This window comes from Salvia splendens, chromosome 4 (assembly GCF_004379255.2).
Source record: "Salvia splendens isolate huo1 chromosome 4, SspV2, whole genome shotgun sequence".
Lineage (NCBI taxonomy): Eukaryota > Viridiplantae > Streptophyta > Magnoliopsida > Lamiales > Lamiaceae > Salvia > Salvia splendens.
The window spans coordinates 3,603,092-3,612,834 of NC_056035.1; the positions used below are offsets into that span (position 1 = coordinate 3,603,092).

The 9,743-nt window shown below is 32.8% G+C and overlaps 1 protein-coding gene across 1 annotated transcript; it reads left to right on the forward strand.

The window, feature by feature from the left end:
• The first annotated feature begins 5,223 nt into the window (after nt 1-5,223).
• LOC121798997 lies at nt 5,224-7,751 on the forward strand. The gene is made up of 3 exons (XM_042198297.1): nt 5,224-5,351; nt 5,990-6,502; nt 7,018-7,751. Exons 1-3 carry the CDS (start codon nt 5,282-5,284, stop codon nt 7,551-7,553), a joined length of 1,119 nt encoding a protein of 372 aa, XP_042054231.1. The 5' UTR covers nt 5,224-5,281; the 3' UTR covers nt 7,554-7,751.
• The last annotated feature ends 1,992 nt before the right edge of the window (nt 7,752-9,743 follow it).

The following is a 9,743-nucleotide window of genomic DNA, read 5'->3' on the forward strand; positions in this document are numbered from 1 at the left end:
ACGTGGTAGTGGGTGTGTTGGACATCCTGTATGGGTCCACTAACTCCTTGTTCGGTCGAATACTGAGACCGAACTGCTTTGGTTGCCGATCTGAGAGTAGAGCTTGATGCCGACCTGAGAGCAGAGCTTGATTGGATGGCTTTTACCGAGCTGTAGGCTGAGGCCGAACTCTTTGGTAATGCCGAACTCATACTCCTGCTTTGGTTGCCGATCTGAGAGCAGAGCTTGATAGGTTGGCTTTTACCGAGCTGTAGGCTGAGGCCGAACTCTTTGGTAATGCCGAACTCATACTCTTCCTTGGGCTTTGGGCTGATGGGCCGTCATTGCTGTTGGGCTTGTTTAGTACGCACCCCATCAGATTGTGATGGATCTTTTTTGAGTTTATCTGTCACATCGTTCTTCAGTTCTTGTACATTCAATTTATTTATTTGCTTCGTTTGTTTATGATTGTGAAGTTGTGATGAAGGATGCCGATAATCAGCATTTTGCCTTGGTTAATTTTCATAGTACTACTTCTTTTAGGGTAATATTAAAAATAAATCAAAATAATGTTGTTTTTCTTCCATTAAGATCTGGATCTAGGATTTTGAAGCAGACAAGAATCAAGAGGAGTATATAATCAAAACAAGCTTTAACAGATTTTAAACTGTCTTACCGGTTTTCATATTTAAAAAAATTGAGTGTTCGTAGAGCAGTAATTGGCTAATTACTTCCTTTGATCATTATCCTAATTCGTCTCCCAATCTCAGATTCTCAATATAGAAATAAAAAACCGAACTACTCCCTCTTGCGGCCATCAGGAGTTTTATTTGTTAACAATACAGATTTGAAGATACGTTAAAGAAAAATGCATGGAAAAAAGTTAGGGAAATATGAGTATCATTTGTAAGTTTTAAATAAAATGTAAGTGGAATAAGTTAATAGAATGTATGATTCTATTATCATTTATTGTAAAAATTAACCGGGTCTCTTATTTACAGACGGACTGAAATGAAAAACAAGTATCCTATTCGCGGGCGGACGGAGGAAGTACTAGTTAACTGACAAAATTTGGACAATGACAAATTAAAAAATATACTACTACTACTCTCTAGAAATTTTTGAAATGAAGTTTTAATGCATACTCCCTCCGTTTCATAGTGTTGGAATTATTTTGGCATTTCCCTCCGTTCCATAGTGTTGGAATTATTTTGGCATTTTGGTACGTTCCATAGTAATATAATCATTTCTTTTTTAGTAAACGTCAATATATTTGTTCTCACTTATTTTACTCTCTTTTGTTTTATTCTCTTTTCATCTTCCTATCTTTTTCATTTCCTACTTTATTCTTCATTTACTTAATTTATTTAACACAATTTTTCTTAAATTACGTGCCGAAAGAAACTCCCCCACTATCATGGATCGGAGAGAGTATTAAGATAAAATTTTATGTGATTTGTAGGATGGCCACTTAAATTATAATAATTCTTTTTTTCATGCTATATAAGATAGTACTTACTTTAGATATAATGTTAAATATGAGCATTTTAAGGTGGCGTTCAATTTCTAGGATAAAATAATATCAAGATATAATCTAGGGATTGAGTTGTAAGATTATTTTAGTCATTGGGGTTAGCTATGACTAATTATCTCATTATTATCCATCTAGAATTGAGTTGTGAGATTGAATCTCATAAACCAAACACACTTTAAATTTAATCTCAGATATAATTTGCAAACCGAACATTCCCTAATAGAATTATCCTTAGATGAGAATATAAATTGATTTAGTAATGCTATAGCCTATGGTATAGATGAGAAGAAATTGGATTGGGCCCACTGTTATAGCACCTCCTTGTATTGGGTTGGTTGATGTTAATCTGTGGGTAATCCCAACCCACCCCAAAACAAGCCTAATTTCTGCATATTATATAAATTTTACACATTATCTAGATCTTATTATTGAATTGTGTTCTTTAATTTGTCTTTATTACTACCGTTTTATTGGCAAAATGCATAACCGAAACGATGAAAATTTAGATACTGAATTGAACAAGAAGTTCGAGAAAGGGATACTCCTTCTTGAAGAATCTAATTTAAAGAGAGAATGAAATATTATGGACATATAGCGATGGGCAATTTCAACCTAATCATCCAAATTTTACAATATTTAATTGTTTTTATGTTTTATCGGTTACTACTTCTCTAACCAATCAATCACAATATCATATTCCTTCGGTCCCTAAAAACATAGCCTATTTTTTTCCAACATTATTTTTTATAAAGTTAGGTAAATCTATGTATAGTGGAACATTGTACACACATTTATCACAAATGTGTGTATTATATTTAATTATAAATGTTAAGTAAATGTATGAGTCTTGTTTGATTCTTATATAAATGGTGTAGTGATGAGAAAATATAAAAAGATTAAACTATAATAAATGCTATATATATTGGAGAAAATCAAAGAATATTAAGTTGTTATGAAATATAGGTAAACATGATCTCTATTTATTAAAAATGAAATGAAGTTCCTTCAAATTGTGTAGTATATTGTTTAAAGGGAAATAATGTGTTATACATATATGAGCACCACTTGTGAATATTTTCTTGTTTAATGCACATTCATTGTTACTTACTTATTTTGTTTTATACAATTAGTGAGATTATAATAAATTAAAAAATGTAATTGACATTGATAACTTTACAATTTTAATAAAAATTTGAGTTTGATCTTTTCATTTTCTTTATATTTTTAAATAAATGAGTAAAATGAGAAATTGGATTTAATTTTTATTAAAATTATAAAATAAAACTAATACTTAATATATTAGAATTAAACTAATTTATAAAATAAAATAAATAATAACAGAATAAACATGTAATGGGAGTGATGCTTAAATTTCACACCATTCAAATTCAATCGATTGAAGTACAGTAAATGATTAATTAAATTCTTTAACCCATTCATCATGGAAATGAGTTAATGTGTTCACAGCTAATTTATTGATGCCTAAAGCAGTAGAGTCCAAATTCAAATTTGTATTATCAAGTTAAAGCAAACTCTTCTGCAATAATATTATACTATATAATTAAATTACATCTAGAAAACTGTATAACCTATGCTGAAGAAAGTTATTGTCTGGCTTCACCTACAAATACATGTGTGACAACTGATACGCCACCACTAAATACCTAGTGAATTTACTCACTTATTGCATGCACATGATATTAAATTAATTAAATACTGAATTATTGCCGACAAATGAGGGACATAGGTATAGCCTCAAACTAGAAATCACTGATTTTTTTTCCCTTCATGTTTGTAGGAAAAATTATTATCGAATTCTTCAATACATTTAATCAACTGCACATGGGCAGAAATTCAGATCTTGAATTGTCATCGGGCATAATTTAATTTTTCCGATTTCAATCATAGTGCTGACACATCCTCGGATATTATTTTTGTGGATTTGCATCTAACAAAATAATTAAGCATCCACCTCCATGCTCTTGCCAAAGAGTACGGATGTGGGTCCAGACCTATTTTTATTACTTTTTTACTCCCTGCTCTTTCCCAAGAGCACAACACCCACATCAATGCTCTTCCGCAAGGACATACTCATGGGTCCCACTATTTCATTATTTAATTTAAATACTTCAATTACTAAAAACATTTCCACAATATTAAAATGCATTAAAAATATCCGATACCATTACAGATTACTAAAAAATAAAAAATTACATAATTAAAATCCTAAAAATTAAAAATTACATAATGAAATTAATAAAATAAAAAAAACCCACTACTCGTGACCGAATTTCGCCCAAATGTGTTTGATTAGGTCTTCTTGTAGCTCAGTGTGGGTTCTGGTATCGCGCATTGTGTGTCTTGTTACGATCCTCTCGCCCACCGTCGTATGCACACTTCGATGTGAAAAATGGATGATGAATGTGTGTATTTATAGATGATTTTGGGTTTAAAAAATTATTAAAAAAAAATCCAAAAAATGGTAATAAAACAACTATATTTTTGGGAATCTGAAAATATTTTTTTTAAAAAAAATTGGTATTATTTTCAATTTTAAAAAAATAATTCCAACGGATAATCCGTTGGCGAAGAGAAACGCGCCACGTCGCCTGCTCAGCGGCACGGACGAGCTCGATGCATCGAGCAGCGCGTTGCCGCTCCAGTGGCACGGACGCCGTCCGTCCCAGCGAGCACCGCTGCGGATGCTCTAAAGACCATAATTAGTCCAGGACATATGCACAACCGGAGAAGGATGTTAAGTAGGGGCAGTTTAGTCACTCCATCTACTAAGTTTTTACAAGCAATTTGTATATGGAGAAAACATTGATACTATAACAATTGATGTGTAGTGTATTTCTAGAAAATTATATTTTATTTTGCTTTTTAGTTATTACCGTATAAGAAGATAAAGTCTAATTGACTAATTGCTATTTGGATGAACGAAATGACCGAAATGCCCATTTCCAGACCAAAAAACAGGCTGTTGGAATGGCCATGTGTAGCGGAGTGGTATGTTTTTGGACCTACCCCCAACAAAACCTAATTAATCATAATTTCGAAGATTCATTTTATGCGTTTTGATCAATCATGTGGGAATTCGTGCTAATAATAGACGAAGGACAAATTTACATCAACAAATTAATTCAATATGTGTGATTTAGATTTTTTCTATGTTGGCGTTGGTTAGTTCTTAGTCGGTTATTATCCAAATTAGAAATAAAATAAATAAATAATAGGACTCGTCAATCATAGCAATATAGATTTTGTAAAATTTACTGAGAAGTTACATTTGATCTTCTTTCTACATCCATGTAAGCCATCTGTAATAGAAAATTAGCAATATCTATATGCTACCATTTTCTTCCAACTTATTTTTCTTATGGAAATATAAACTGAATCAAGAAAACAAAATTTTGTTGTGCCGAGGAATTAAATTAAGAAAACCTAATTTTAAAACTTGGTAAATGAGCAAAAATGGTCCTAACTTCAATGTAAGGTTGCTTCATTCTACGGTAAATATTTAATTTTCCCTATTAAAAATATTTTGGTGAATTGTAATTATTATCTTCCGTATTCAAAGTTCAAGCTAACTAATAAAAATACTCGATATGATAGCTAGCAATATTGTAAAGACGAAAATGCCCCTGGACTTTAAACACGACTATAAATAAGCTTCGAAATATTCGTTCACAAAAACAACCATCATTCTCTCTCTTTCTCAAACACAGAAGAAAATAGACATAAATTGTGGGGTAAGAGAGGATTAAAATGAAGATAGTAGTAGTGCTACTGCTACTCTCAGCAACTTTCCAAATCGCATTATCAACAACTCGTGACGGTAACATTTCCAATTTACTTTCACACTTTACGTACTAATTTTTTCCCACAAGAATGCATTCCTTTACGTACAAACTTCCTCATAGTTATATATACGTTATATATCAATTCTAATGTATACAGTTTATTTTTTCCAAAGTCCAGATCTATTCGACTAAGTTTGTCGTTGAGTTAATGTATGAGTGCAAATCATCATACTTTGATCATAATAATAATAATAATAAGTAAAGTTTTAAAGAGACAATTGATGATTTGAATTTATTTATTGCACTAATGACTAGTAGTTGTGGTGGATGGCTAAAAAAATGAATTATTGATATGGAGTAATTTTTACGCGCTAACATAAATCTGTCAGTACATCTTCATTATCATTTAGACGATAAATATAGTATTATATCAATATCACAATCTCTATTTATAAAATTTGAAATTGAGGGACAAAGCATGTGACCACAGTGGAACGTGACATTACAGATCGAGATTTATAAATCAAAAGTTGAATGATTCAAAACATTAGAACATGCACAAATCTATATGAACATACAATATGGTCTTATATTCTTTAATAACAAAATAATCCACTATAGTCCGATTGATAAAATGTTTCTCCTTCAATCAATTTGTCGATCTTTGTTTCAGGACAAATACCAAATGGAAACTTTGAGTACGGCCCAAAACCGTCGCAAATGAAAGGGACGAAAGTGACCGACCCGCATTCCATCCCACATTGGGAAACGACAGGCTACGTGGAATACATAAAATCGACGCAAAAGCAAGGCGACATGGTGCTGGTGGTGCCGGAGGGAGCCTCAGCCGTGCGGCTGGGCAACGCGGCCACCATCAAGACGAAGGTGAAGGTGGCCAAAGGAGTGTTCTACGCCATCTCATTTAGTGCATCAAGGACTTGTGCACAAGAGCAGACATTGATGGTCTCAATTTCACAAAATAGTCAACCCAAAGACTGGGGAATTTGGCCCATCCAAACCATCTACAGTTGTGACGGTTGGGATTCCTATTCTTGGGGATTCCGGGCCAACTCTAGTGACATGGAGATCTTGATCCACAATCCGGGTGTCGACAAAGACCCGGCTTGTGGCCCACTTATCGACTCAGTTGCACTAAAGGCCTTGCCCAAACCCATTAGACAAAGAGGTTACTTTTCCTTACATTTATGTTTTAAATTGTTTCAATCTCGTATTTTGCATCACATTATAATTATTACTAATATTTACAGTTAGAAATATATTTATATATAAGGATGATTCCAATGACAACTTTTTTAAAATGAGAATTGAAAATCATAACTAAACACATTAGTTTGTTGATTTATGAATATCAGTTTCTAACTGTAAATATTAGTAAACACATTAGACAAAGAGGTTATTATATACAAATATTAGTTCGTTGATTTATGAATATCAGTTTCTAACTGTAAATATTTACAGTTTCTAACTGTAAATATTAGTAAATATTCGTTATATATACACATATATAACGAATTGTTATAGGAATTGATATGTTTTATTATACCAACGGATATTAATATGTTTGCGAACTGATATGGTTTTGTGTTTCGACTTTAAGAAAAGTTCTTAAATGAACCATCTCCTTCATATATAAATATCTACTTAAATATCTAGTGAGTCAATCTTCCTATAATTGTGCAGGCAACTTGTTGAGAAATGGCAACTTTGAGGAGGGTCCATACATATTCCCCAACAGTAGTTGGGGAGTACTAATCCCTCCGACCTTGAAGGACGCGAACTCTCCTCTTCCCTGCTGGTTGATCGAGTCCCTCAAGGCCGTCAAGTACATCGATTCTGACCACTTCCGCGTGCCTGAGGGCAGACGAGCTGTGGAGCTTGTGGCCGGAAGGGAGAGTGCCATTGCTCAACTAGTCAGAACTACGCCTGGAAAAACCTACGACCTCGTTTTCTCCATAGGCGACGCGAAGAACTCGTGCGAGGGGTCGATGATGGTGGAGGCAGCCGCGGGGAGAGATATCATGCAAGTTCCTTATCAATCGAAGGGGACTGGAGGGTTCAAGCGTGCTAAGCTTAGGTTTAAGGCCGTTTCGTCCCGAACTAGGGTTAGGTTTTTGAGTGCATATTATCACATGAAGAGTGATAATTCGGGTTCATTGTGCGGACCGGTTGTTGATGATTTGAGGTTGGTTAGTGTGCGCTATCCGGGTCAGGCTTAGAGCATCCGCAACACTATGCGCTATTCGGGTCGGACTTAGGGTGATGAGTAATTATATGTTTTGTTGCAAAATTATTTGAGAAATTTGTTTTTTGAGAGGATTTAAGTTGTTTTTGACGTGTAAACTACGAGCTGTATAAGCTTTGTATAAGTTCATGTTTATTTTTTTTATCATCAATGTTTAGTGGTTCTTGATTAACTTTGATCATGTTAGTTTTGAGATATTACGTGGGCTTACTTCATATTCTTTTAAATGGTGAAGAACCTGAACAAGGCCCATCGGGCCGAAATCAGTCTCTCAGGCTAGTCCTTGTGAAGGCCCAATAACAAAGAGTTTATATAAATTTATTATTTTCAAATTTAACTTAGTACTTCCTCCGTTCTCAAATAATATGCCCTTTGGGGTAGGCACGGGTTTTAGTGTAAAGTATTGTTAGTGGAGAATGTGTCTCACCTCATTAGAGAGAAACAACTTTTCAAAATTAGAAAGTGCATATTCTTGTAGAATGGACTAAAAAGAAAATGATGCATATTCTTGAGGGACGGAGGGAGTACTAAGTATAGTCTCCTCGTTTACAAATAATAAAAATATCAATGTACGCAATTTTACCAACATAATGTACAGTTAAACAGTTAAAAAAATATATTACATTCTCAAAAAATGTAAAAAATAGTTTTTATTAATTGTCAATTAAATTGTTGGTCTATGATATTTGGGCTCATATTTCCTTGAAAGTAACTATAGAACCTTGAAATGAAGATGTTGGCGGTGGCAGACGATTGCAAAAAAAGAAAAAGAAAAATCATACACATGTTAAAAATTAGATAGAGTATTTTTTTATATTAATTTGTAGTAATTCTTTTAATGTTACTTTTATATTGCTTTTATATTACTTTTAATGAATCTGAAATAATTTATACATATACATCACTTATCAAACGAGCCCTTAGAATTGACCACTACTGCAATTGCACCACATTTCCTCAAATATAGGACTAAATATTTTCCACATATAAAAAATAAAGATACTGAAAAGAAAAAAAATCAAGATGGCTGGCAAAAGCGATAATAAAGAGATGCGATTACATAGTTTCTTCATCTAGAAATCACATGATGAACACACATAAATTGAAAAGGCGTCTATTAGAAGACAAACATTTGTTTATGAGTGTTAATATGTTGCAATGTCTAACTAGTGAAATTGGGCCAGAAATATAATTATACTAAAATAGGGAGATCACTCAACAATGTAATATGGTGTAAGAGACTATATGTGTATCATCATGTAACAAATAACCATCCATATGTCACACCTATATATCATCTTAATTAATATATAGGACTATAGGAGTTCATCATATGTTAGGCAAGTCGGCATTGTCTGGATCACGACATGCATGACAGATTTAGGTGTGATCGGATGAAAATTGAATAAAATGGGAAAATTGATGACAATATTATTAAGGTAAATCGCAATTATTTGAGTGATTCTCACGGACGCACAAGATACCATCTCTTTATGCTTAACATATTGTCAAAATTAGTTCAATCAGATTTTCCTAACACTTGCATTTTCTCGTAATAACAAATAATTGACTAAGTTGAATTAGATTCTCCAATTTTTTGTATTTTGTCGTATTAATATTAACAAGTAATTGACCAATCTAGAGTTTATTTTCTATATAAACTTGCTAAATTTTAAGGTCCTAAATGTTTTTTATATAAGTTTCATAGAAATAAAACCTAATCCCCAATTTCAGCCCAAAACCCTAGTAGAAGAAAATAAAGAAAATACTAGATGTATTATTATTTTTGCTCAATTTGGGATTTTTAGCTAATTGTGCGGGCATTAATGTGTTTCTATAAACAAAAATGTTGAGAAATAAATCTACTAGCATGAATTCTGGAATATTCATGCAACTAGACAGACATAAAGGAGATTTTTCACAAGAAAGGCCAATTCAACTACTCTATGTTCTTTGCAGTGAGGCACCAAAAGTTTGAAAATAAGATAAGAAAACTTAAATGAAAGTGAAAAATGGTACCTATATGTTATGGTAGTATTTCGAAAATATTGAGAGAAAGTGGGACAACCTCATATCCTCAATCAAATTACAGCTAAAAAGGTGAAGGCCCCCTTGGTTTATACGCGTATACATCAAAAATAAATTTGTTTTAAAGTGATTTTTG

What these genes read in the sequence shown, in the direction of transcription:
- LOC121798997 (XM_042198297.1), top strand. Translation starts at nt 5,282, where the DNA reads ATGAAGATAGTAGTAGTGCTACTGCTACTCTCAGCAACTTTCCAAATC. An exon ending in ATTATCAACAACTCGTGACG is followed by an intron (nt 5,352 to 5,989) that starts GTAACATTTCCA and finishes TCTTTGTTTCAG; the next exon opens with GACAAATACCAAATGGAAAC. An exon ending in CAAACCCATTAGACAAAGAG is followed by an intron (nt 6,503 to 7,017) that starts GTTACTTTTCCT and finishes ATAATTGTGCAG; the next exon opens with GCAACTTGTTGAGAAATGGC.